This window comes from Colletotrichum navitas, assembly GCF_030913465.1.
Source record: "Colletotrichum navitas strain CBS 125086 chromosome Unknown LY79scaffold_109, whole genome shotgun sequence".
NCBI lineage: Eukaryota > Fungi > Ascomycota > Sordariomycetes > Glomerellales > Glomerellaceae > Colletotrichum > Colletotrichum navitas.
This window is the reverse complement of record NW_026850655.1, coordinates 43,722-67,619: the sequence shown is the minus strand read 5'-3', so window position 1 is coordinate 67,619 and position 23,898 is coordinate 43,722. Positions and strand designations below refer to the sequence as shown.

General features: G+C 54.5%; 9 protein-coding genes across 9 annotated transcripts; 3 read left to right on the top strand and 6 right to left on the bottom strand.

The window, feature by feature from the left end:
• Nucleotides 1–107: 107 nt before the first annotated feature.
• On the top strand, nt 108–1,562 carry LY79DRAFT_707563 (uncharacterized protein; the record flags this gene model as incomplete). Its single annotated transcript, XM_060565052.1, has 3 exons — nt 108–364; nt 435–809; nt 1,196–1,562. 3 exons carry the CDS (start codon nt 108–110, stop codon nt 1,560–1,562), a joined length of 999 nt encoding a protein of 332 aa, XP_060408359.1.
• A 2,427-nt stretch (nt 1,563–3,989) lies between these two features.
• LY79DRAFT_674161 (uncharacterized protein) lies at nt 3,990–4,652 on the bottom strand (the record flags this gene model as incomplete). The annotated part of the gene is made up of 1 exon (XM_060564263.1): nt 3,990–4,652. One exon carries the CDS (start codon nt 4,650–4,652, stop codon nt 3,990–3,992), a length of 663 nt encoding a protein of 220 aa, XP_060408358.1.
• Nucleotides 4,653–5,963: 1,311 nt separating this feature from the next.
• LY79DRAFT_594448 (uncharacterized protein) lies at nt 5,964–8,247 on the bottom strand (the record flags this gene model as incomplete). The annotated part of the gene is made up of 5 exons (XM_060561686.1): nt 5,964–6,086; nt 6,735; nt 6,911–7,591; nt 7,709–8,002; nt 8,219–8,247. 5 exons carry the CDS (start codon nt 8,245–8,247, stop codon nt 5,964–5,966), a joined length of 1,128 nt encoding a protein of 375 aa, XP_060408357.1.
• A 2,688-nt stretch (nt 8,248–10,935) lies between these two features.
• LY79DRAFT_570227 (uncharacterized protein) lies at nt 10,936–12,262 on the top strand. The gene is made up of 3 exons (XM_060559130.1): nt 10,936–11,990; nt 12,060–12,180; nt 12,240–12,262. Exon 1 carries the CDS (start codon nt 11,432–11,434, stop codon nt 11,987–11,989), a length of 558 nt encoding a protein of 185 aa, XP_060408356.1. The 5' UTR covers nt 10,936–11,431; the 3' UTR covers nt 11,990; nt 12,060–12,180; nt 12,240–12,262.
• On the bottom strand, nt 12,130–12,848 carry LY79DRAFT_47030 (uncharacterized protein). The gene is made up of 2 exons (XM_060553206.1): nt 12,727–12,848; nt 12,130–12,654 (listed from the first exon to the last, which is right to left on the bottom strand). Exons 1-2 carry the CDS (start codon nt 12,748–12,750, stop codon nt 12,202–12,204), a joined length of 477 nt encoding a protein of 158 aa, XP_060408355.1. The 5' UTR covers nt 12,751–12,848; the 3' UTR covers nt 12,130–12,201.
• Nucleotides 12,849–14,546: 1,698 nt separating this feature from the next.
• Nucleotides 14,547–16,966, bottom strand: LY79DRAFT_570223 (uncharacterized protein). Its single transcript, XM_060559129.1, has 2 exons — nt 15,270–16,966; nt 14,547–15,203 (listed from the first exon to the last, which is right to left on the bottom strand). The coding sequence occupies exons 1-2, from the start codon at nt 16,538–16,540 to the stop codon at nt 14,792–14,794; spliced, it is 1,683 nt and encodes a 560-aa protein (XP_060408354.1). The 5' UTR covers nt 16,541–16,966; the 3' UTR covers nt 14,547–14,791.
• A 980-nt stretch (nt 16,967–17,946) lies between these two features.
• LY79DRAFT_527273 (uncharacterized protein) lies at nt 17,947–18,603 on the bottom strand (the record flags this gene model as incomplete). Its single annotated transcript, XM_060555919.1, has 1 exon — nt 17,947–18,603. One exon carries the CDS (start codon nt 18,601–18,603, stop codon nt 17,947–17,949), a length of 657 nt encoding a protein of 218 aa, XP_060408353.1.
• A 691-nt stretch (nt 18,604–19,294) lies between these two features.
• Nucleotides 19,295–20,425, bottom strand: LY79DRAFT_584190 (uncharacterized protein; the record flags this gene model as incomplete). The annotated part of the gene is made up of 2 exons (XM_060560380.1): nt 19,295–19,924; nt 20,018–20,425. The coding sequence occupies 2 exons, from the start codon at nt 20,423–20,425 to the stop codon at nt 19,295–19,297; spliced, it is 1,038 nt and encodes a 345-aa protein (XP_060408352.1).
• A 1,121-nt stretch (nt 20,426–21,546) lies between these two features.
• Nucleotides 21,547–22,814, top strand: LY79DRAFT_707559 (uncharacterized protein; the record flags this gene model as incomplete). Its single annotated transcript, XM_060565051.1, has 1 exon — nt 21,547–22,814. One exon carries the CDS (start codon nt 21,547–21,549, stop codon nt 22,801–22,803), a length of 1,257 nt encoding a protein of 418 aa, XP_060408351.1. The 3' UTR covers nt 22,804–22,814.
• Nucleotides 22,815–23,898: the final 1,084 nt, after the last annotated feature.

Below are 23,898 nucleotides of genomic sequence, written 5' to 3'. Positions count from 1 at the left end.
TCTCGGCATCGACAACCACTACCCGGTACGGGCAATCGACCCATTCATCCCCCCCTCGCCTCACCCTACCAGGAAGCCTCTCTCTGCTGACGAGAAAGAAACAGGCCATGGCGAACCAGCGCAGCCGGAGCGTCGGGCATGTCGACCGCGTCATGCGAGCCCGCCAACTCCGCCGTTTCCACCACCACCTCCAGACGGTCCAACCCGCGAGACCCAAGCTGCTGGGCCGCTTCACCGACGAAGTGCTCCGCGACATTGGCCTGCTCCTCGACGGCGGTGAGTGGCGGGACGTGCCCGAGGGCTCAGAAGAGAGCCCCTCTGAGCGGAACTGGGACAAGTTGGCTTCGTTGACGTCCCAGCTGACGTATGTCAAGAGATGACAGGTTGAGAAGGAGGTGGCGGCGGCGGTTGACGACGGCGACGACGCCAACAAGGAACAAGATGCAGCTGGGGAGCAGCCTGAGACGAAGACGACTGCTGGTGACTGAGCATCACCAGCAACAGGAAGAGTACGAGGGAACGGTTCAGCCCAGCATCAAGGACAACTTGTCAAGCCTTCGGTCGCGCCGCAGCCGCGTGATTTTGTCAAGGCTGCGGCAGACCACACGAGCACCCCACGAGACGACGACGACGATGATATCAACGACGAGGACGATGCTCCAACACGTCTTTGCGGCCGGGTCCGAGGCAGACTCGTCCAGAAGCGCCTACTTCACCATGGCGCAGGCGCAGAGTGGCAACGCGACAAAGGCGCAAGTCGACGAGGCGCACAGCGAATGGGCGGCAGCGGCAGCCATCCACAGGTCTGCGTACGAGGCGTGGGACAGTTGCCAAGACATGACCGCCGCTCTTTTTGCCGTGTCTTGGAGGCTTGCCTGACCTTTTCTTTCTTCTTTTCTTCTTTCTTTTACCATCGGATTCATCGATATAGCTCGTTTTCGTCATCGTCGGCATTGTCGCTCCGTCAAGAGATAGACCCTGTTAGTCATGACCGCAACAGCTGTCACGATAGCTTCATGTGTCCCACCATGAGTAATGGCTCTGTCATATGCTTTATCAAGTGGTGTGTCACTTACTCGTGTATAACTAATGTATATGTAGGACGTCAGAGTCCTCACTTTCTCTTATGATAATTCAAGCCTTTTAGAACTCTATTCATCTATGCCCTTCTGTGTGCTCTAACTCGTGACAACAGCACACCCAAGACTGCGGACTCGCCACACATACTCGACCAAGATGAGATCGACCAGGATGAGGCACCGCAAAAGACCCTGTGCTTTACTGTCCGATTCGGTCGGCCCTGGTCGGATGCTCCATCCTCGCATCCGTCTACTCAGTCCTTCGGCCGGCAAGGCATCAGCATCACCTTTCAAGACACATATATGCTAGAGGACATCTCACACTTGAGCATCACTTTGAGAGACAGCCACCACCTGCACTTCGAGCATGATCTGTTTGATCCCACCGCAAGTCAGGATCACGATGTCTTCGTCGTAGAATCGGCCATTGACCTTGTTAGACCCCTGGACAGCCCTCCACGTGTCCTCCGGTCCTGGCACTAATGCGCAGCCCTTATCTGGTCATTTCCAAAGAGCCGTTGCCTCGACGTCGTCGTCGTTCGCTTACTTGCCCTTCTTCTCCCGCTGGTCATTGTCGGCGTTGTCCTGGCATCCTCCCACTCGCCCATCTCTTCCTGCTTGTCCCGACCTCTAGAACGGCCTCCACAATCCAACCAGCGCGTTCACGTTCAACACGCCGCCCTCACTCTATTTGACGACACAAATGAGCTCTTGCACTTCTATGTCGAAATCCCCCTACCCTCCTTCCTTAGCGTGCAAGACCTTGTCGACCGCCACTATCTCATAGACATAGAGACCCTACTACTGCCCCGACGACGTGTTTCTACAACTGTATGTAAACACATTTATCCGTCAGGGTTATACACACCTCTTGACATAGTCTCCCATAGCCATATTCATATATAATGCTGCTAAGCAGTTAGTAGAGTTATCTAACGCTCTACTAGCTCTTTTCACTAGAGGGAGTCTCCTCCTAGATATCCTAAGCAAAGGCAACGTCATTACTCGGTCGCGCCACATCCAAATAGACGCCCCTTGTGGCTGGTTCGCCGTACCACCGCCGCGTAGCAGAACGGACTGGGCCCTTTCCCTGATTGTCCCAGCGTACGACGAGGCAGCCCCGTTGCTGCGGACCGCTGTGTCAGCAACATGGGCAGTTACCGCAACAAGGGAAAGGCTACAGGGTTTGGTTGAGACCTTTGAAGGACCGGGCAACCGCACCAGGGCTCTCTGCGGTGGCCTAGTGCCAATGGCGTGCAGGGACGACAACAGCGAGTGGTGGCGTGGGCTACTATGGGTCAGCTAGACGGCAGGCGACGACGGCCGGTTAATAAGGACATTCTGGTATCTACCTCGCGCCAAAGTCTGGCCTTTGCTTTCGTCTTAGGAACGTGCCAAGCTACACCAGACGCAAATGTGATAGAAGTAGGCCGACTTAGAGACGGGGAGGTACTGGCATCGGAAACTCTGAGACGGTTTGGACAAACGGTGTCCCTCATGTGGTTTAGAGACATAGATCAGGCGGCGGCGGCACCTGCTGTCAGCTCGAGCATCACGTATCCAAACGACACCACTTGCTTGGTGTTGCGTCCGCTCTGTCTTTGTATCATGGGCGTTGGCCAATTCGTTATCGTACCGAGAACCATGACATTATCCTATGCTTGTTGCATTGGCTCCGTCGTTCATAACAAGGTAGAAGCTCCTCTGGTGCCTACGCTACGTCCTTTAGGTCCTTACTGTCAAACTTTGTTATCTATAATACACGTATTAGTAGCATTAACTGACCTTTTGTATAGACAGCGTTCGATGACAGCTGTAAGGATAAAAGGGGGTTGCTTAGCCACCATAATACATTTGAATTTACACGATTAATCATAGTAGACTAAGACACAACTTGCAATCATCAGCATCAAAGACTGCTATCTATATTGTTTGTCTCTTTATGTCTTTCTCCAAAGGGACATCCCGCCAAGTGAGGGCAGCAGGCAGGCAGGCAGGCAGGCAGGCAGGCCGGCAAGCGGCGGGGGGGCCCGCTCCGTCCGGGGCATGCGGCCCCGGCCCCGGCCCAATAGACATAATGGCCCGTACTGAAGGTAGAAATCATTGGGGGATAAATCTGATGCATCCATCCAGTAGCCCTACTGTCGCTTGATGCTTTCCACTGTTAGTAAATATATTTAAGCGGAGCCGAACACGAAATTATCAATTCGCACTGTGACGGGTTCCCCGTCTCTCTGCCGTACCCAGATCCCGGCTTTGAACCCATACGCGCAACGGTGTGCGTGCGTGCGCATACTTGGGTTGGGTTAGGCTGCAAGTCATTGCGTCAAACATATACAGCGAGCAGGTAGGTTATGGGCATATCTGGACGTCATCAGGCATGCGCCATAAGATTAAGGTGGAAGATATCGGGGGCATCGCCGAAAACGGGACGTCCTTGGCCACGCAAGGTTAGGGAGGGAGGGGGGGACATGCCACGTTATCCTCACATGATGTAAATATCCTACTAGTGACCGTTGGTACTCCTCTTACAGACAACACCCATACCATATGTAATATAACGTGGGATTGGTACCTTGTTATTGGCAGCGTTGGTTTTGCGTGAGATTTGACCATACGCTTGCACCGAGTATCTAAGATTAATCCCCCTAAATACTTACTCGAAACGCGCTCGACTTCCATTCTACATATATCCTTTACCATCAACCACCAAATGCTATTACATCGAGAGAATCAGACCCCGAGACAGACACGCTGTAGTGATTTAATCCATCGGATACATATCTAGTCTACATTCTTAGCACACTGGTTGTTTGTCCAAGCCAGCCCTGAACTATTCATTTCCCCATCCCGCTCGTGAGTTGTACGCCCCCAGCGTCAAATGGGATCTACATGCATGATACACCCCCGTTACTTCTTGAAAAGCTTCACAAAGCCCGACAGACGGGCGTCGCTCTCGCTGTCGAGCGTCTGATCCTGTAACGCGGCCCACTCCTGCACTTTCTCGAGTGCGTGCCGTAGGCACATATCAGTCCCAGCACGGCTCCGATCTGTCGAGTACCACAGCGTGTAGCGGCCCGAGTTACACGCAGTCTCCCAGAGGCTCTTTTGTAGGCCCCAGAGGACATCTGAGATACGGCTGCTGGCCGTATCAACACCGGCCTTGGCGTCGTTATCATACAACAGCAGGTGCTTGCCACGGCCCCGCCCGTCCGCGACGACCAGGGCCGCAAAGCAATGCCAGTCGGCCGACTTATACGCGTTACCGGAGCCAACCCAGCTGCGCTGCGGACAGCTGAAGAAACCCACCCAGCTCTGCTTCCCGGCCTTTGGCGCCTTCAGGAACGCGCTAATATTGTCGCGGTGGCTAGGGTCCGGCAGCATCCTATTCCAGTCGTCCTTGTTCCGGCCGTTGAAAAAGGAGATTTGCTTGCCATGGACGTACGGGCCCTCTCCGTCCCGCCGCTGGAGGCTTCGGAGGACAGTTGTGATGGTTTTGGCCCGGGTATAGGGAGAGCGTGGTAGTCTTATTGTTGCTGTTGCTGTTGTTGTTGTTGTTGTTGTTGTTGCCATTGTCGTTGTCGTTGTCGTTGTCGTTGTAGCGGGACGAGAGGCGCGGAGGCGCCTCCTTAGCTGGAGCCGAGCCATGCCGTCTGGCATGGGTTCGTTCGAACGCGTGTTTGGAAGTAGTAAGATTGTCAAGCTGATGGTGGTGAGGATGAAAGGTTTTTCATCTTTTTATTTGTTCTTGTTTGTTTGTTGTGTCCGTTTGCTTGCCCCTAATTTGCCGTGCTTCCGCCAGCTGCATATTTAATTACACCTACTTACAAACCGAATCCAGTCGTGTCCACCTCGTGATCCAAAATGGCCCCATTTCTCCTAGTAATGAATCCAATTGACCGCTAGAGTTTGGTGCATGGGTCTGTTTGTCCCTGAACGAGGAAAATTAAGGAAAGAGGGTTGGCTGGCTTTTCCGCTCGGGAACATGAGAAATAGACTGGTTTTGAAATCCATTTTGAGGGCTTTTATATCTGGTTGTTGGCGTGAGTTCTATACATTCCTAATCACTACCAGGCCAGCAAGATATCATCTGATCCCTAAACAGATTGCTAGCCAAGGTCCTTTTTTAAATTATTTACTCTGCTGGCATATGTGTATAACTCGAGCCGTCTCCCATCCCCCTCCCAACTATTCCCCTGCCGTCTATGTACAGAAAGTGGTGAGACGTTAATCAGCGATGAAAAGAATTGACGGTGCTGCTTATCTAGAAAGTTTAGACTTTCTGAGACTGAAGATGACTATGCTAGTATATAAACAAAGGAAACAGTCACTTCCGGCCTAGAAATTTATAGCTGCGATGTCGCGATACGATCTAACGGCATCTCAATAGGGCGAAAACGAAAAAGAAGCAGCGCTTAGCTCATAAAATACCTTACTAGTAGTCTAGAACTAATAATTTATCAGGAATAAGAAGGTTATAGTGCTAGCAGCCTAGCGTTGGCAACTTTAGCTTGAAGCTGCGCATCCCAGTCGTGGAATAGCTATGCTCCAGCACGCGCCTAACCCATAGCTTAACACCCTTATAACAGGAGTTACGACATCTGTCATGAAAGAAATGATAGCATGTTTTTCGTCTCAGTCATCACAATGCTGGGCGCTCGTCGCCCACAAAAGATCAAGAGACCCGTGTACTTAGGGAACAACTAGCCGGCGCCAGCCACTGTCAACCTCCAGATCCGGGCTCTCAACAACCAAGTGACGCATACACCAAGCCTGGAAGATGACCGATAGCAGTCGCCCGTGTTGCCGTCGGCAGTAGGCCTTGAGGCAGGGCTGTATCTCGGCCCGGGCTCCCTGGACTCGGTCTTCGAGCTTGACTCGTTCTCAGCGGATCAGGGGTTCGACCAGTGTTCCCGCCAAGGCCTTGGTCAAGTTCTTGATCAGCACCCTGCCAAAGGCCTTGGCCAGAATTGTCACGGAGCCCAGGATAAAGATCATCAGGGTGGTCTTGACCAGGACCCATATGATGGTCTAGCTCCCCTGTTGGCTAGCCCTTGAGGAGATCGCGGTGGACTACACGGCCGTTAATCACACAGCGACCGGGGATAACACAAGGCCACGAAGCGTCGAAAGTCCCTTAAAGCAGAAGAGAGGCGACATCACTGGGGTGGTGAAATAGGCTCGCTCGTCTGGCCTGATCGTTACTGGGGGTCCCGAAGGACAAGGATAGCAGAGCGGCACGTTATCGCATCGCCGTCTGTCTCTTGCCAACGCCATCCGTCGTGCGAGGGTCGTACCAAGATCTCCGGTACTATCGGTGACGGACAGAAAGACATTTTGCACGAGATATAGCTTTACCAAGAGCACGGGCAAGTCGTGGTTACATGTGCATCCTACTCCTGTAGACGAAGGAAAGGTTACTTCATAGGTCCTAGGGCTTGCTGTGGTAGTAGGTACACTAACTGGCATGCTTTTGAGGCTGGAATGCGTAGTCGAGATGAGAGGAACACATACTTGTTTGTCCTCGTCCTCTAAGAGCGCTCTTGTCGCTGATCCTCAACCAGGCGGCGTCAATGCCCGTGAGGTTAAGTGTAGTCTTGATACCCAGTCACAACTGTTGTGAGTTGTGGCCCACAAGAGTCAGGGGCTCATTACCCTTGATGTCAGGTAAAGACGAGTGGTAGGTTGGGGAAGGGGTCTCGTGGGTCGGGGTTGCAGACGAAGTTGACCCATTCGAGAGGAAAGGGGTGATACTGCGATGGGGATAATGACTTGGAGAATCGGGGCGCGCACGCTTCCGTCCCCTGCCTCCTTCCGAGATCTCGTCATACCACTCATCCGCATCGGCGAGGCTGTCGCGGTCCTCCTTCTCACGCGGGCGACTTCGCTTTTTGGGACTGGCACTCCGCGAGCCCCCGCCACCGTAAAAGCTCGACAGATCGGCGCCCGACAACTCTTCAGCTCTCCAGTCGAAGCCATCCTCGCCGTTCCGGCATCGAATAACAGACCGCCGCAGGCCCGCAAGCACGAAAGGCTTAATGAGTATCAGAATGGTCCAGGCGAGACGAGCGAACAAGAATTCATGGCTTGTGTTTTCGAGGTATTGAAAGCACATGTTGTGGTATAGGCTGGAGAACTCTCCTATGTTGGTTCCAAAGACGTGCAGCACATACGCTGGGTCCGTAGTAGTGGACAAGGTGTCTGAGATGGATGATGCGAACTTTGGTTTCGAAACGATGGAAAACAAACGGGTGTCGAAGCAACGGTGTATGTCGGCCCTCAGGCGGATGAGATTTCGGGAATCGTTGACGTCGCGTAGATCCGCCCCATACCGCGACATACCATTCTGCATGAACCATTCGCCTTCTTCCCTTGGTATTATGTGGGCACTCGTAAGGCCAAAGGCGCTGTTTGTCAGCGCGCAGCGTCGACCTGTGTCAGTTGCGAGACCAGACTTTGTTGAGGGCCAGGCTTCGGGAATATAGCCGTGGGGGAATCGCCAGTCGCGGAAGCTTGGTACGACGGGGTACCGATACGAAGCTAGCAGTTGGTAGAAACGTCAGCACGCGTATCATGTCGGAGGGCGGAGCATATTAACAGAGAACTGTGAGAAGCAAAACTGGGCGGACTTGCGATCGGAGTTCACGAGAAAGAAATAGTCCCCGGGGGTGAGGAGGCCATGTATCGGGATTCGGTCCGAGACGGGCTGTGCACCTTGGCGGTCGAAGTAGAGTTGTCCCGACTCAAAGGCATTGTCGGCAATGATCTGGCAAGCAAGGAGCGCGGTGTGGTGGTGCAGGCCTTTGGGCTGCCCTGTCGCGAGCGCGTCGCCTTCGTCGATAGGGTCGACGCATGGTAAGGCGAACAGGAGGTTGAGTGGCTGAGGGTAGGCTGGGTGAAAGAAGTAAGCGTTTTTGTTGTCGCTATTGTACGTTGCAGGAGGAATCGCGGGGGGGGGCGGTGAAGGCAGATGGGCGCGGAACTCATGTCGGCCGCGGGCCGCGGTATGGTGTTGGGTCGAAGTTGGTGACGTTGGGGTTTCCCGAATGTTGCGACCTGTCGGAGAAGGTGCGGTTAAACCATACATAATGCGGCTTAGCTAATCATGTACTAGCCGAGAAGGGAGGGGAGTGGTGTACCTTTTCAACCACGTGCCTTCAGAGAGCATGCTAGCATAAGCCAAGGCTTACCTAAGCATCCTGGGGCATACAGGGATATCCCACACGCGCAGAGCACAGCATGGACCTGGTGCTCTGGCGTCCTTGGCGGAGGCTATCATGGCCCCTATCAGCGGGCGGTGAAATGGCAGACCGAGCACTTGATAGAACAAGCGCAGACGCCAGTGAACTTGGCGAGAAACGAACTCCGGATTGCCACGCAACTCGGCGGCGTCTAGGCCATTTCTTTCTCGGATATTTCTGCCGCTTTACCAACGTGCACAACCATTAAGAAGTACGTCTTTGTAGATCTATTGAAGCAAGCATTGACTTGTTGATATCAAGACCATGGTTCAAAAAGTGTCCTGTGCTATTACTAGCGCCGAAATGAGATTAACCACAAGAAGAGGATTTTAGATGCATATATTGTGTTCCAAGTTGGAGACAATGACGGGTCTAGAATGAGGCTGCTGCAGAGTACGAGATACTTATTGGCTGCTGTTGCTCCTAAAGCACTCGTGCGTTCATGGGGGATGTTTGTGGGGCCGACACCTAGTGTGGACTGCTCCAGCACAAAGTATGAAACCCTTCAGAGGCACCCAAGCATAGTGTAGGTAGGGCGCAACAAAGCATTAGCATCTTTAAGGTTGTGCTGCGTGGGACAGAAAGACAGCTCTTTGTTCTAGAGGTCGGCGCGCGAAGCGCTAGTTCGTTCCGATATTGCTGCTGTGTCGGCTGTAATAAGGTGTCAAGGGTCAGGGTCAGGGTTTTGTTGATTCTGTCAATCAGCTCAGTTATTTGCACGTTCAAGGATGCGGTTTGGCGAGGTGAACAGCTTTGGTTGCGTGGAATGGATGGCCTGCCGGCCTGGCAGCTTGAAAACCTGTCCTCTGGGGATCGGGGTAATGGAGAATTACGTTGTGAGGGCAGGGCAACTCATGCTTCTGGAAGGCATCATATGTTCGCGATTGCGCCGTTTCCTCTCTGCTTGTGTGTGTGTATTTGTGCTCTTGTCACGCGCTGAGTCTCAGCGTCTTGTGGTATTTATTCAGGAGGCTGGTTTGAAGTGAGGGAGGAGGAGGGAATATCTAGCCCCTTGCGCGACATCGTCTTAGTCCCATTGGTGCCACATCACATCGTCCTATCAGCCCCCTCGCACGGCCTTGGCCCGACGTCTGCTAATTGATAAGCGGTGCTGTTGTGCTGAAAGAAACCACGAGCTGGGTTTATTGGAGCCAAATCAGCCTAAGCTAACAGCTGGGCGCGTGAGAGTGGCCGAGCCTATGTAAGCCTAGATGTAAACTGCCTTGCCACACCTAGCCACATCATGGGAAGATGTCGGTCAGGCATTGGGCTAGGCACGGGGCATCAAGTGTGGTGATATGAGAAAGTGTAAGGCAACTCCCGAGGTATCCCAAATCCATCACCAACCGCTTCGGTCGCAACAACAACACCCACACCCGCACCCGCACCACACCCGTTGGAATAGCACCACAAACCACGGTCGCTTGTCGCCTGCCAATCGACAACTCTTGTTCCTTGCCCTTAATCTTCATTAATTGCTAGCCAAGAAAGTCACTCCCCCACGCCATCCGCGCTTCGTCTCCTCTCCTCGTTGGAATCCAAGACTTGCACGCCCATCTCCGCAGACGCAAGTGACGTGTCTGCCCAATATGCTATCATGACCGCATGGCAGATTAGTTGATTCATTCCCCGCCCTTCAATTCCCCTCTGCACAGTCTTTCTACATACTAACCTATCAGACCCTTTCTGCAGGGGCCTCGATCATCGTCACATTCCCGTCCAACACCGAACCGAAGCCCACTGCACACACACCCAAACAATACCACACACTATTACCGACGTTCTACTGTCTGTCGGCGAATGTGCAACAGATCAGACTTCAAGGCATGATGGGTTACGCAGGAAGCTCTCAAGACACGTACTCTTTCGACAATTACGACCTTTCACTTCCCCAAGGAACAAGGCCAATGTGGCAGCGCAGCGGCTGAGAGAAGCGGAACACGGTAAGTCTATGTCTATTTAGCCCAGGCTTGATGTGATTTTGTCAAGGAGCACCCCCATGTCGCAAATGCGCTTCTGCCACACCCGTCACCATCTCAGTGTAGCTGTTGGCATACGGGGGCTTGCGGCGGGAGGAGGAGACTCGCGTGATGGCACGTGATTCACCCCCCCCCCCCCCCCCCCCCCAATTTCACTGTGACGGTGGCCATCACTGGCGTCATCTCCTCGCACGCAGCGAGCAGAAGTAGGCTGGTAAGGCGCGCAACAAACAAAACTCGCAGGAGCGCCGTGACTCTGGCTGCCTCAAGCATGCGGAGAGACGTGTCCTTGAAACCTTCTGCCGCCTGGTGATGTGAAAGAAAAACCATGTTTGATGAACTCGACCCGACTGTGCGTGCCATCCATATTCATCATCACCAGACCAGACGACAACAAGGCCAAAATGTACCACATCTGTAGTACCGGTACGTTTCTGCAGCTGATTAATTAAGCATAACCCCCACTAACCAACAACATTTCATCCCGCCTGTTCATCCCGAGATTGCATGAACCACGGCAGGCAGTCTGCGGCTTCACCGCCAACCAACATGAACGACGCATCCCATGGCATCTTTAATAATTCAATAGCACTGTTGTTTTGTTCATCAACGTCGGCCGGACATTCACCGGTGCATGCATCTCTAGGTGTCAGGTGACCGGATGTTGGTTCCCAATCTTAGTTCCTCAGGTAAATTGACAATGGGAATCAAGTTTTGGGAACTAGCTTCTTGGTTCTTTCTGGCTTGCCAGTGTACCAGAAAATGGTTCGTATTTTGGTTCCTCAGGTGTGTGGTGCGTACATGTGCGTGGCGAACCAGAAAGTTGGTTCGTATGTTGGTTCGTACCTGCAACGGCGTGCAGTACAGCAGTACAGCAGTACAGTAGTACGGTAGTACGGTAGTACGGTAGAACAGTATCACGGTAGTACAGTAGAACAGTCCAAACAGAATAAACAGGAGAAACAGCAGTTCGGCAAAACAGTAGTCCAGCAGAATAGAAGAATAACTAGAGAAACAGGGGAAGCAGGGGAAACAAGCGCTTTATTTTCCTACATCCATCACTGCAACCAACTACAGATTCTCAGAGGGCCCAAACAAACCGTACTCCTTCATTGTGATCTCAGACTCAACCATGATCCTTTGTGCTAGGCGTTGCAACTCCAGGGCCTGCATAAAGGCATCTTTTGGGTGCTTCTCATATGGCAGAAGGATAGTTGTTGGCGGCGGAGGCACAATGGTGCTGTTGTTAATGATAGTCGGCGCCTCGTTGTGCTGGCGTTGCGGTCTGAACACCGTGGTCGCGGGATCGGACACGACGGTGCTGTTGCCCACGAGACTGGCTGGTGGGGTTGCGAGCCGAGTGTTGCGGCCGGAGGGGTCTGTGCATGGGACGGATGGTGGGGCGGGAGGAGGGGGCGGCGGCGGCGGCGGTGACAGCGGCGATGGCGATGGCGGCACCGGTCGCAGACCAGCGTTGCATGTCGAAGCCGCCGGCGCCGGGATCAAACAGACCGAGTATGTCTTCGGTGGCAGGGGTTTGATCGGGTCTTCGGCGGCCCAAGGATTGAACGCCATATCGTCCTCCAGGCTTGCCCACCCGGTGTTGCCCGGCACGCAAGGCGTGTTGTCGACGGGGACGGATGGAGCCTCGGGCGGGTGGGATCGGTCGAGGGTGCTGTCGAGGGCGTGAGCTTTTCAAAGATTGGTCAATGTCAAATCACGATGGAGTGGAGCAGAGGAGGGGGTGAGCTGGAACGTACGTAATGTCGGGCTCGGACAGTTCTATTGTCTCGTTGATTTGACGAAGCTGTCCTGTCTCCAAAGACAGAGTGCTTAGTCGGTTCACGAGGGCCTCGTCGGGTTGTCCAGCGGATTGTGGTGCTGCTCGCGTAACGGTCGTTATTAGACAAGCAAACCAAGCCGTTTGTCATGGGCCCTACCTCTTTGCCACCAATCCGTCTTCCTCAGCTCCCGGCGCATCCACGCCTCAACTGCATCAACACCGACCCAGCCGGACGTCTTGTTCTCGTCCCATTGCCAGCCCGAGACCTGGCACCAAGTGACAAGCGACCCATTGCGGGCCTCAGTGACCCATTTTGTCGCGTAGTGGCGCACAAGACTGTCAAAGTACGGAACAACAAATGCCCAAGCCGGTTCGTGGGCGAGGATGTTACACTTGACACGAAGGCAGGGTATCAGCTCGTTCTTGAATGGGTTCTGATCGGCATCGGAGGGGAGATGGCGGCGGCAATAAAGTTGGAAGAGGATGGTGGCTCGAGTGCGAACGCACCAGCGGAAGCCGCGTTGCTTCTTGGGCTTGGAGGCGTAGTAGGAGATGGAGTCGCCACATAGTTTCTGGTTTCAATGACGTTAGCTAGCGAGGAGACCGAGAGGAAGGGAAAAGGGGGGGGGGGGGTTGCAACGCACAAGGGAGCTGTTGTTAAGGCACATTGTAACTCATGAAGTACCGTTGTACTGTCGTCGTTGTTGTCGTCACAGGAAAGAAGTAGGAAGATGGATTGACGAGAGCAGAGGACGCGATAGATAGGTTGGTTTGGATCCTACTTATGTTTTGGACGTCAAGCAAGTAGCTGCAATCCATCCATCTGATGGAAGGCACCTTTGCACAGCGTTTGCCGCCATTGCGGTCAGGCCGATGTCGGCGCTACCAGCTGCTGATTGCCGAAAATTGGATGCAAGCTGGCGATGAGACGGACGGGCATTGGCGGCGATGAAGCTGCGATCTCCTGCAGGCCGATGATGCGATAGGCCATGATGCATGAACGATTTGGCCTGTAGGGAAGCGGCGAACTGGTTCGCGGTGGGCGGATGGCGACGTCAGAAGTCGGTTGGAGAGGTGGTGATGGTCGGCATCCGCTGTGGAGTGTAGTTCTTGACGTTGGCCATCTGCGCTTGGGTGGAGCCACACGAAGGAATATTGATATACCGGAGGTACGTACGTACGCACACACACAAACACACACTCGCCGTACACGCCAGACGAGAGACATGGACATCCTGGCGCAGGCAGGATGGATGGTCCATGGATGAATGGAGGATGTTGGAATCAAATGACTTTCTCTTCCTCAGGCGGTGAACCAGGGGCCCTTTTCTGCATTAAAACCAGACACTCATCCCACTTGCACTTGGGCCGGATTGCTTCCTCATCTTCCCCCCTACTTCATTCTGCGTCCTTACGCAGCAGGATGGCCATCCATCCATCCGTCCATCTACCTATCCAGTACCGCCCATGCGGTCGTTCCTGTGGCGTTTTTTGTCTGTTTACCCAACAGAGCAGAGCAGAGCAGAGCAGCACAACACAGATGATGGAGTCGGGAGCCTTTGCTTTGGCCCAGTTGTCTGTCACACCGGTCTCGTCCATCCTGTTTTTACAAGAAGGGCACGAAGAATTCTGTGCCGAGCCGAGTCGAGGTCCGCCAATGCGGAACTCCAAGGCCGCCTGTGTTTCTGTCCCGATTCGAGCTCCGTCCGCTAATGCGGAAACGGGAGATCCAGCTCATGATATGATGGTAGAACTGGTGGCCTTTGCTGCCGGGTCTACCTACTAGAACCCCTCTTGCGCCTGGGCGAGAACAGGCACACCGTCGTCAGTGCCATGTGGCAGTAGAAGGCCTATGCCTCTCTTCCCTTAGGTATAGAGAGGGTGGCGTCTCATGGCCGTGTGAATTTGGCGGTCGCCGAACAGCCTCAGGCCATGGGTGGATGGCATGGCATGGCGAGCCTATCTACTATGTATGGTGACACACCGGCAGGTATTCCGCCCAAGGAGCCCAAGGGCCAAGACGCGGTCGCGGTCAGACGGATACCTGCAGATTCAATTCCCAAGGCCTCCATGTTCATGTTCATGTTCATGTTCGCGTCCACGATGTCGCAGATGAAGGACTTGCTTGGGTCGGCCCAGGGACGGCGACTTGCCGGCAGGTAGTGGCAGGTGTTGGAGTACGTATGTACGTATGTACGTACGGAGTACTCCGTACAGCAGGTGACACAGCAGGCAACGATTGCTGCCAGGTGCATGCGTTTCTGGGATCACATAACCAGCCCCACCCAGAAGTATTCAATAGCACAGGCACTACGTAGTAGCTTGTACCTAATACCTGTACGGCGTACGGAGTACCCAGTACCTTGGACCACCTTGAGCGTGGGGCAATCGGTCGGCCCGGCTGCACCCGAATGGTCGAAGGCGGGGCTGGAATGTCGCATGCATTTATCGGACGGATTTCTTAGGTGGCATGTACACAGTACTTCTCCTGCTTCCCCAGTGGTTTGGAGTTTCGTCCCTACCTAATTCAGTGGGGCGTAAAGACCATTTTGGTCTTTACGCGTCACGTGCGCTAGAAGGACTCCACAGGTGTGGTGCGCTAGGCTGCTGATGAATGACCCGGCCTCCGTTTGTCGTCAACCCACCCGAATGGGCCATCTCCCTTCACCGACATGCCCAGCCAGCATTCCAAAGGGAAGCCTATGTACGTCACCACCAGAGCCATCGCGGCTGCTGGCGCTCACGCACACTGGCCCGTTCCCTCACCCTTCGGTGCCGCGGCCTTGACTCCTCTACGGCCTCCAGCGCGGCCCTCTCTTCCTCCAACCGCCTTGTATCCCGCCTCTCCCTAACCTCTACCGCTTCCATTGCGTGGCCCAAGACTCGGACGGCGTTCGACAGCCTCGACAGCAGCGCGTCAAAGTCCTCAAACCTCCGTGGCTTCTTCCCTGCCAGGGCCTCCCCGCGCAGCTCGTATAGCGTTGAATTGAACGTGTGCATCTGCTGTGCAGCCTCGTCAAGGCGTCCTACAGCAGATTCTAGAGTATGGAGGAGAGTATCGCGACGTGCAAGGAGGGGGTCGAAGAGATGGTCAAGTGCGTAAAGCACGTCCTCGCCAGGGCTGGTGGTACAAATCCCGTCATTAGTCGTGCAACCAAACAGACGGACGGACGACGCCACAACTCACAATGTTTTGGGATCCGCATTGCTAATGGCCGACTTGAACACAGTGCTCACGCCGTCCTCGAGACTGCGCGCCTCGCGAAGCGATTCCAACACGGTTCGCAAGGGCACAGCGAGCGCGTTGTGGTCGTCCCACCAGTTGGGCACCTGGGAAATGACGGCGTGGAAGACGCCCTCGGCTGTCCTGTTCCAAACACCGCCACCACCGTCGCCGTTTGTGTCATGGTCAGCATCACCGTTGAAGTGGTCTTGCTGCTGCTGCTGCTGCTGCTGCCGCCGCTGGTAGACGCCATAGGCCATGAGGACGATGGTGTCTTTTAGGGCAGAGACTGGATTCCCGGGGCCTCGTGTGTGCATGCCCACGAGCAGCCGCGACAAGTGCATGTTGGCCTTGTCGAGGAGGTCGACGATCCGATAGCACGGCTCGGACTCGATATGAGGTAGGGCCCAGGCGGTGAGACAGAGTTCGGAGAACTCGCGCTGGACCGCAGGGAGCACGGCGTTTGGACGGTCGAGGAGGCGAACGAGTTGCGCGTAGGGAAGGACGACAGCGGTGAGGTTGCGAAGGGTGATGGTGGTTGATGATGATGTTGACCATGTTGTTGCTGCTGCTGCTGCTGCCGCCGCCGTTCTTGATGCTGTGATGGTACAATAACGGTTGGAGGCTGATGAATCCGTCGAGAATGGCATGGGGCATTGACGGCGGTTGCGCAGCAGAGGGCAAGTGTAGGGTCGGATGGAGGCGAAGGAATCAACGGCGAGAAGGACGAGGGTGGCAAGGGTGAGAAGGAGGATGGGGGGGAACAGAGCAGCAGCAGGCGGGGAGGCGGTGGAGGGCGGGGGCGAGGGCGAGGGCGAGTGGACGGCGATGGGGTCGTAGTTCACAACGGTGAGGAAATCATGACAGTGTTCCGGGTCGGATTCGGGGTCGGATTCGGGGTCTGAGATGTCGGGCGAGTCGGGGGCGTCATCGAGAAGAAGGTCGGTGCTGACGAAGTGGATGCGCAGACGGCGGCGGGCGCGCCACGACGAGTGGAAGCAGAGAGAGAGCAGCTGGCGGCCGACGGGTGGTGGAAGGACAAGCGGAAGGTTGAGCTGGGTTGCGTGGGGCACGAGGGTGTAGTCGACGTCGGCGTCGTTGCTGGCGTCGTTGCTGGCGTGGGTGCTCCGGCCATGATGGATTTGGCTGTGAGGTGGCGATGATAATGATGACGATGATGACGATGCTGATGGCGACGAGAGGCTGCTGGCCTGGCTGCGGGTGATAGGCGGCATCGCGATGAAGATGTGTTCAAACGGGTGGAACGGGAGACATGTTGAGGAGCTTTTGGGATTGGCGATAACGCCAACCTGGCAGGAGGAACGACATTGCAGGGAGCCGACCCGAGGCGGTTCAGGCAAGCGAGGGAGGGAGGGTACGACGGCTGCAAGCAAACAAACAAACAGCTGAATGAAAACACCAAGAAATCAACATGACGATCGAAATGAGGGAGGCGGGCAGCAAAGCAAACAACAACAAATCGAATTGACATTTCGCGGCCCGGGATGACGTAATGACCGCTATACATAATGTCATGTCAGTGTGGCGCATTGTACAAGCCACATCCTGTGCGCGATCACCTGAAAGGTCATGTGACCTGTCATTCCTTATCATGCGCAGTGTGGAGTATGGATATCTAGATCGGCATCTCATCTGGTTACACACACAAATTGATGAATGCATCGCCACCTGATTCACTCGCACCGTTTGCCCTTGTCCTTGTCGCCGCCCTTCTTCTCCTCCTCCAACGCGTGCCGATACCACCACAGCTCCTTGATGCGCGCCTCGCAATCTACCGCCGCGAGCAGGTGTGTCTTCTGGTGATCAATGACCTTGCGCAACTCGGCCGTCACCTCGTCGACCGAACCGAACCCGTGGTGTTGCTGTTGAGGGCGTTGATGTTGATGCTGTTCCTGCTGCTGCCCCTGGCGCTGCCACAACGCCTGGTAGCGCTGGTCGCGCATCTTCTCTTCCAAGAAACGAACGTCGTCCGGTAGCAAGTTCTGTCGCTCCGTACGCACCAGCTGTCCGACCCTGGTGAGGCCGGAACGCATGATGCGCGTGCTCAGCTCCGACTTGTCATTGTTCCCGCCGTAGCTTGTGCTGCTGCTGCTGCTGCTGCTGTTGTTGTTGTTGACGCTTTTGTTGGCCAACAGCTCGGCGGGTTTGGGACTGCGCTTTGCTTGCCTGCTCTGGAGAAAGTGCATCTCATCGGGCGTTATACTCTCCCCGTTGGCCCGCTGCTCCTCCAGGTAACGGCCAAGCACGCTTGACGAATCCGAGGTCGCGGGTAACGAATGCGACATGATGTTGACCTTGATGCCAAAGCTCGGCCAGTTGGGGTCCTATCGATGGTGATGGTGATGATAGTGATGATTATGAGTATGTCAGGCTGTTTGATTTTGGTCGTCTTCGTACACAAATCATGGACAAAACACAAAACTTGCCGGGTTGTCAATACCTGTTGCCACCACCGACTCATCGAGAGACGAACCGCTCGTTTTATAAAAGCACAGTCAGTCCCAGTTCCAATCTCTGAGACAAACCCCAACCTTCCATCCTCGTCCCCGGGAAATGAGACAGGAACATACATATCCTCCTACCCGATACACGACGGTGACAACAATCAGACACGCCCATCTCAGCCCAGTCCTCCCAGCAGTTGGCCCCAGATCCCTCCCATCACGGGTGACGATATATCACCCTGACGGATCCCTGCTCGCCTCGCTGCCGCGCGGTCTAAAGCCCGTTCCAACACCTTGAGCTCCTCCAGGCAGCGCTCGCGCAGCTCCTCTGCCTCCCTCCTTGTCGCCGTGTCTCCTGCCACCGGGACGCCGTGTTGCTGGAAAGTGATGAGCCACTTGAAGTCGATGAGGTTTCCCGCTCCGCGCAGCATCAGCCGGCGCATCTCTTCAAACGACGGGTCCTCCAAAGAGCCAGGCTCATGCTCTGGAATCGCTGGCAGTCGACGCATCGCAATGTTTGATATCGAATCCTCCGGCCTCACTGTCTCCTCATCTTCATCTCTCACCACCAGCTTTTCTTGACCACCTTTATCATTACATTTATCGTCATCGTTGTCGTCATCGTCATCTTCATCGTCGTTATCGTCGTCGTCGCCGCCCTTCAACAGCGTCTCTGCGTACGCTCGACTAAAGCACACACCGTCCCACGCCTTGCTCAGAAACGCCCTGCTCCATGCCGTGTACACAACCTGGTCGTCTTTGATGGACCAAACATTCTCTCGTCCGAGTTTGTTGTACCGCCACCTAAGCGCGTTGACGACCCGCGGCCTCATCAGCCGGTCAAACTCGTCGCTCCAGCGCTCCCCGTTCGGACGCACAAGGTATAGCGCACGTTCGAGCTCCTCGATGGCCCGCGTCTCGCACAGAGGGGGGGACAGCTTGTGCCTGATGAGGTGCTGGTACATGGCAAGCCCACATTGCTGGCCCCAAACGTGTCGCCTGTTGTTCGTCTTCAGCCTCACGATGGCTTGGCCACATGCTTGCTGTCATTGGTTATTTCCTCTCCGTCAGCACGTCGGTTTTTGGTTTTTCTTGAGGGATGAAGGGAAGTGGAGCAAACACGGACATCTTGTGTGTTGGATGAGCACATTGCGGCCTGCGGTCTGTGGACCGTCTGTCGGGAAATGATAAGCAAGGGAAGCGGCTGGCTGGGACGCGCGGTATGGTGGAATTGGGAGGAATAGCAAGACAAACGAACGACATGTGTCGATTCCGGATGTGACGGAAGTTGGACCGTTGAGAAATGAAGATAGGGAGAAAGAGAGAGAGAGAGAGAGAGACAAGGCAAGGCAAGGATGAAAGGAAAGAAAGTCAACTCATTACGCGAGATGACGGACGGGAAGCAAGCCGTCGGGATCCGGGATATTGGTGAATGAGAAACACGAAAACTACGGATACAATTACAAATAACTAGGTAGGGTTTGATAACAAGTCGTGTCTGAGGGGGATGATACACACGACATCTCAGCGGCGCGGTGAGCCCCGGACAGTTCCATCCGCTTCTCTGGCTTTCTTTCTCTCCTCTCGAGCCACCCAATCTCGAAACAGCTGATAATCCTGCGGTGAAAACCGGCTGATACCAATCGTCGCTTCCGTGGGCATGTCGCGGGCACGGGCTTGACGGCTGCCTGCATCGCCGCCCCTGTTCCTGGAGCTGGAATCCTCACGATGATGAGACGGGGACGCAGCAGCAGGTCCATCTCTTTCCTGTTGTTGTTGTTGTTGTTGTTGTTGTTGTACCGGTGGTGGGTTTCGGCTCGCTGTAAGTTGGCTGGCAACGTGATGATGATCTGTGGACACGCTGACGGGTTCCGTTTGTGGCACTGACGGGAGCGAGGATGCCAGCCCCCCCATTTCCATTAGGGATAGTCCGGAACCGCCAGATTGTGCACTCTTCTCACGCCCTTCATCTCTCTGAGTCTCGGCATGGTCTTCGCCCGCCGTCGCCTGTTGACCGCCGTTCTCAATCTCGCCTGTGACCTGCTGATCATGATCGTGTCTCTCGTCCACCCGCGGGCTCTTTTCAAGTTTCCTCCAATTGGCCTGCTGGGACTCATTGGATTGATGGTCCTTCTTTGCCTGTGGACCCATGGACTGAAGATACTTCTGATATGGCGGAACCCCCCGCACGTTAGCCATCGTGCAGTTCTTGGTTTTGGTTCACACAGAAAAGAAAAGTTCACTTACCTCTGTGGCCTTTTTCCACGGTTGACAGGCCAAAAACGCCTTGATGGATTTGCCATCGGGTTTCTCCCAGCCCGGCGGCCACTTCTCTTCATCCTCGGCATCATCACCATTCGCCTGATTGTTGGGGTCGTATTGCGGCTCTAGGAACCGAGCCCGCTGCTTGTGCTCGTCGGTGATGTAGTCCTTGGCGTTTGGCTGTGGCGGGTCTTTTGCCGCCACGAAGCGCATGAGCTGGCGCGAGCGGAGATGCCAGTCGGTCATGTTGCCACGACGCCGTGCCTTTGTAGATGATTCCCGGACGTGAAACGTGCTCTGCGGCGGCGCGCTGGGCCAGCTTGATGATGGCTCCGGAGGCGTAGCTGGGTCGCAGAGATGGACGCGGGTATTCGGCGCAAGGACGTGACGCATCTGTGATGATGATGAAAAATGGCGAGTAAGAGGTTTGCAAAAAGGCTGAGAGAGGAGGCATGGAAACCATGACCGTTCTATCACGGCTGAAAGGCTATTGTCCTTTTGACTCATCTGGCTTTTGCCGTAGCAACAGGAACCCGTTGGAAACACCCTGAAGTTGGTGATGAGATTGAGATGAATCATGAAGCAAACAAGGAAGCTCAACAAAGGGACGGGACGCCATCCAGGGCCGTCTCGAAATGGAGTTACGGGACACGGACGGACAAGGAGGCGGCAGCTCCCCTGGTCAGAACCGTTTGTTTGTTCTTCCATGTTTTCTTTCTGTCTCGTCGCTTTCGTCTCTCTCGTCCCATCATGAACCAAGATGAGAGTCATCCATGTCATCTTTCTTGGCTTGTAAGCATTCATTTATCAATCCAACCATTCGCCCATCTCCTCACCTCTTGCATCCATCCAATCCTCAATGTCTATCCATCCATTCACCATAGCTATGGTTCACCGTCGTCTAGTCATCGCTGCCATTGTCGCTATACTGGCCTCTTTCCTGTACACCTACGCCTACCGAATCCCCTCCTCTGCCAACATCCCAAGGCCTGTTGTGTCCGCAACAACCTATACAGGTAATGATGGATCCCGCAGACATTCTCAAACTCGGAGGGTTTCTGTGGAAAGAAGTATGCTTTTTGTAACAACGGCTAAGACCTTCAAAACCAACCAATCTAGCATCTGACACTATCATACGGATCTGCACTGCCTACAACCGACTCCTCTCCTACACCCTCACTGCGAACCCTCCTACTCTATACGAATACCTATCCCTTACACACTGCGCCCTGCCGAACAAGGTTCCCTGCTCTGCTCACGACATATATCTTGCCCTTGAGAGCACAATCATCAAGCATATTTCGTCCAAGCCCGGAGACTGGTCGGACGCTACTGCCATCAACGTGCTGGTCACAGACGTTCTCCTTGACTCCCATACTAGGACCGTCTACGATCACGTCTTTGAGCCTGCCCTGGGTAGAGCTCGGGATAGGAAAGCTGCCTTGAGGATACATTGCGCCGACTCGTGGCCATCCATATTCACACACTCCGAGGACGAGGCGTGATAAGCAAAAATGGACAGGACTGACCCAATATATGCTGCTGGAAAGGAACGGGCTCGACAGCGCAAGCTGCAGCAAGAGGCGGCAGCGAAGAGCCGTCGACGGGAGGGGCCGAGGGATGCGAGAGACAACAAGGCAAACGCAAACAGGGATAAGAAGGTATCGAGAGACGAGGAGGAGGCGGCGTCAATCTGGGCCAAGGTGTATGGCGTTTCCTGGCTTCTGATATCGATCTTTGCCTGGGTTCGCCATCTGCTGTTACTATCGCTGTGTTTCCGCGTCCGACGGCGTATCCTCTGGATTCTCATCGCCGGCTGCATCGTCGTCTACACCATCATCTCCATTGGCGAAGCGACCTGCGACGGCCTCCTCAGCAACCCCCCGTCCTTCTTCCTGGCATCCATGTTGACCTCGTTAGCCTTCTCAACGGTCTGCACGCGACGACCTGCGGCCTCTGCCCGCGGCGTGCTCCTCCAAGTCTCGCGCACGCCGACTCTCCCGCGGTATAGCGAGTCCCTGACCCAGATGGCCGCCTGGGCTGCTCATGGCGCGGGACACGCGCCCCCGGGGCCTTCGGATGCCATCCGCATCGCCAAGTTCGAATCTTCACTCCGCGGAATCTTAGAAAGCGTGACCAGCGCTCAGCGCGATGCAAGCAGCATCGCGCAGGACATCCAGACGTATCCTGCCGACCGCGTGCGCTGGTGGAGCGTCTTCAACACCCCCGCAGCCACCACCCAAGGCCGCATCTCACGCCTCGTCCTTGTGTTTGAAGACGCCTCACAGACCTTAAGCGCACTTGAATCCAGCCTGGCAGCTGGCGCAATCGAACGGACGTTCAAACCTATAAAGGCGACATGCGACTGGAGCCGCAAGCTCCACAAGGAGGAAAAGACGTTGCGTCAGGAGCTGCGATACATCAGGGGGAGGGGGAGCCCTGATCAGGAGAAGACGGTTCAAAGAGCGCTGGAGGTGCAGGCGCCTCGCGGGGCCATAGCAAGAGTCGCGTGCCACGTAACTGAGATCGAGACGGAGCAGCTGCTCATCCTGAGGGGAGATTTACGACGCAAGGCGGTGCCGCGCATGGCCAGACTGCTCAAGGGCTCCCTGGAGCTGGCGACAGATGGAGAGACAAAGGGGCGCCAGGCGACGGGTGAGGATATAGTCCGGTGGGAGAAGCGGGTGGTTCAGCTGGTAAAGGACTTTGAGGAGACGGTATCCGAGGTGTGCAAAGGATGGGTGATGAACGAGTTGATATCACAAGAATAGAACATGTTGATAAGTCGAAAGAGGTTGTGTATGGCCAGACCTTCCACAGACAGAGCCAAATTCAAAGGCTGTGATGAATAGGAGTAAAAGTGGAACCACAATTACAAGGCAGTAATTGTGACTAATATGGCATCACGACCCCCCCCCCCCAAACTATGTATGGACCGGGGAATGGGTAGAAATACCTTTCTCAAGTAGGTCCAGTTCGGGTGATACACCACATCTGTAGCGGTCGCCACTGGCATTAGCCACACGAAGCTGTTCCAGCTTCACAACAAAAGACTTACCTAGAAATGATTCCAAATGCCAGAGATACTAATGCAGTCCTCCCTCTACATAGCTGTCGACGTCTTAGACAACCCCAAGCTCAAGCTCAAGGCCATATTCAAGAAGAAGGCTGCAAGAAGGCCGGGGCCCCCAGGGCAGCCAAATTCAAGAACCACCCAGCCCAGCCGACAGCTGTTTCAGCGGGCCGGGATCTTGAAGATATGGGTTAGGAGAGCAGGGCGTGAGTACGGCGGTTCAAAAAAGGGCTTCGCGTGCCAGCCCTGTATGAATTAGCACAGATTGTAGAAGTTTTAAGAGATGCGCAACTTAACTACTCCGTTGAGCACGAATAGAGATATTAACATACTCCATCATTACTGTTGTTTTTACTAAGCATTTTATGTGTAGGTGAAATAAGCATTCCCATAGCAGTCAGCGACACAGTAGCTGATGAATATTGACTATGTGCTATTTAATTGTAAGAAAGCCAATAGAATCATGCTTCGCCATCTTTCGAGTCACTGAGCCTTTTGGATAGGCCACAAAGTGACCTAGTACAATGTCCGTGTGCCTAATCGCTACGCCGAACATCTTATAGAAGCTTCTTGGCTCTCTGACGATGCATCGTCTCCTCCTTGAGCTCTCCCTGAAGATGGTAGATAATAAGATTATTCTGATCAAGTTTTCCGAGAATGAGTATTATGCGCTCTTAACGGTCGGGAAAGAGCATTGGAAAGCTTAGAACAAAGATATCAAGTGATTCCAATAGCTTTATTCAAGAAGAAAGTTAGCTCGCAGTGCTTCTGGCACCAGAAAATGAGGTAATTT

Excerpts from the sequence above, each read along its gene's own strand:
- LY79DRAFT_570227 (XM_060559130.1), top strand. The coding sequence starts at position 11,432 with ATGATCCTTTGTGCTAGGCGTTGCAACTCCAGGGCCTGCATAAAGGCA.
- LY79DRAFT_47030 (XM_060553206.1), bottom strand. The coding sequence starts at position 12,750 with ATGTGCCTTAACAACAGCTCCCTT. Across the intron at positions 12,655-12,726 it reads GCCTTAACAACAGCTCCCTT|AAACTATGTGGCGACTCCAT; the intron begins GTGCGTTGCAAC and ends CATTGAAACCAG.
- LY79DRAFT_570223 (XM_060559129.1), bottom strand. The coding sequence starts at position 16,540 with ATGCCGCCTATCACCCGCAGCCAGGCCAGCAGCCTCTCGTCGCCATCA. Across the intron at positions 15,204-15,269 it reads AATGCGGATCCCAAAACATT|CCCTGGCGAGGACGTGCTTT; the intron begins GTGAGTTGTGGC and ends TTGTACCACCAG.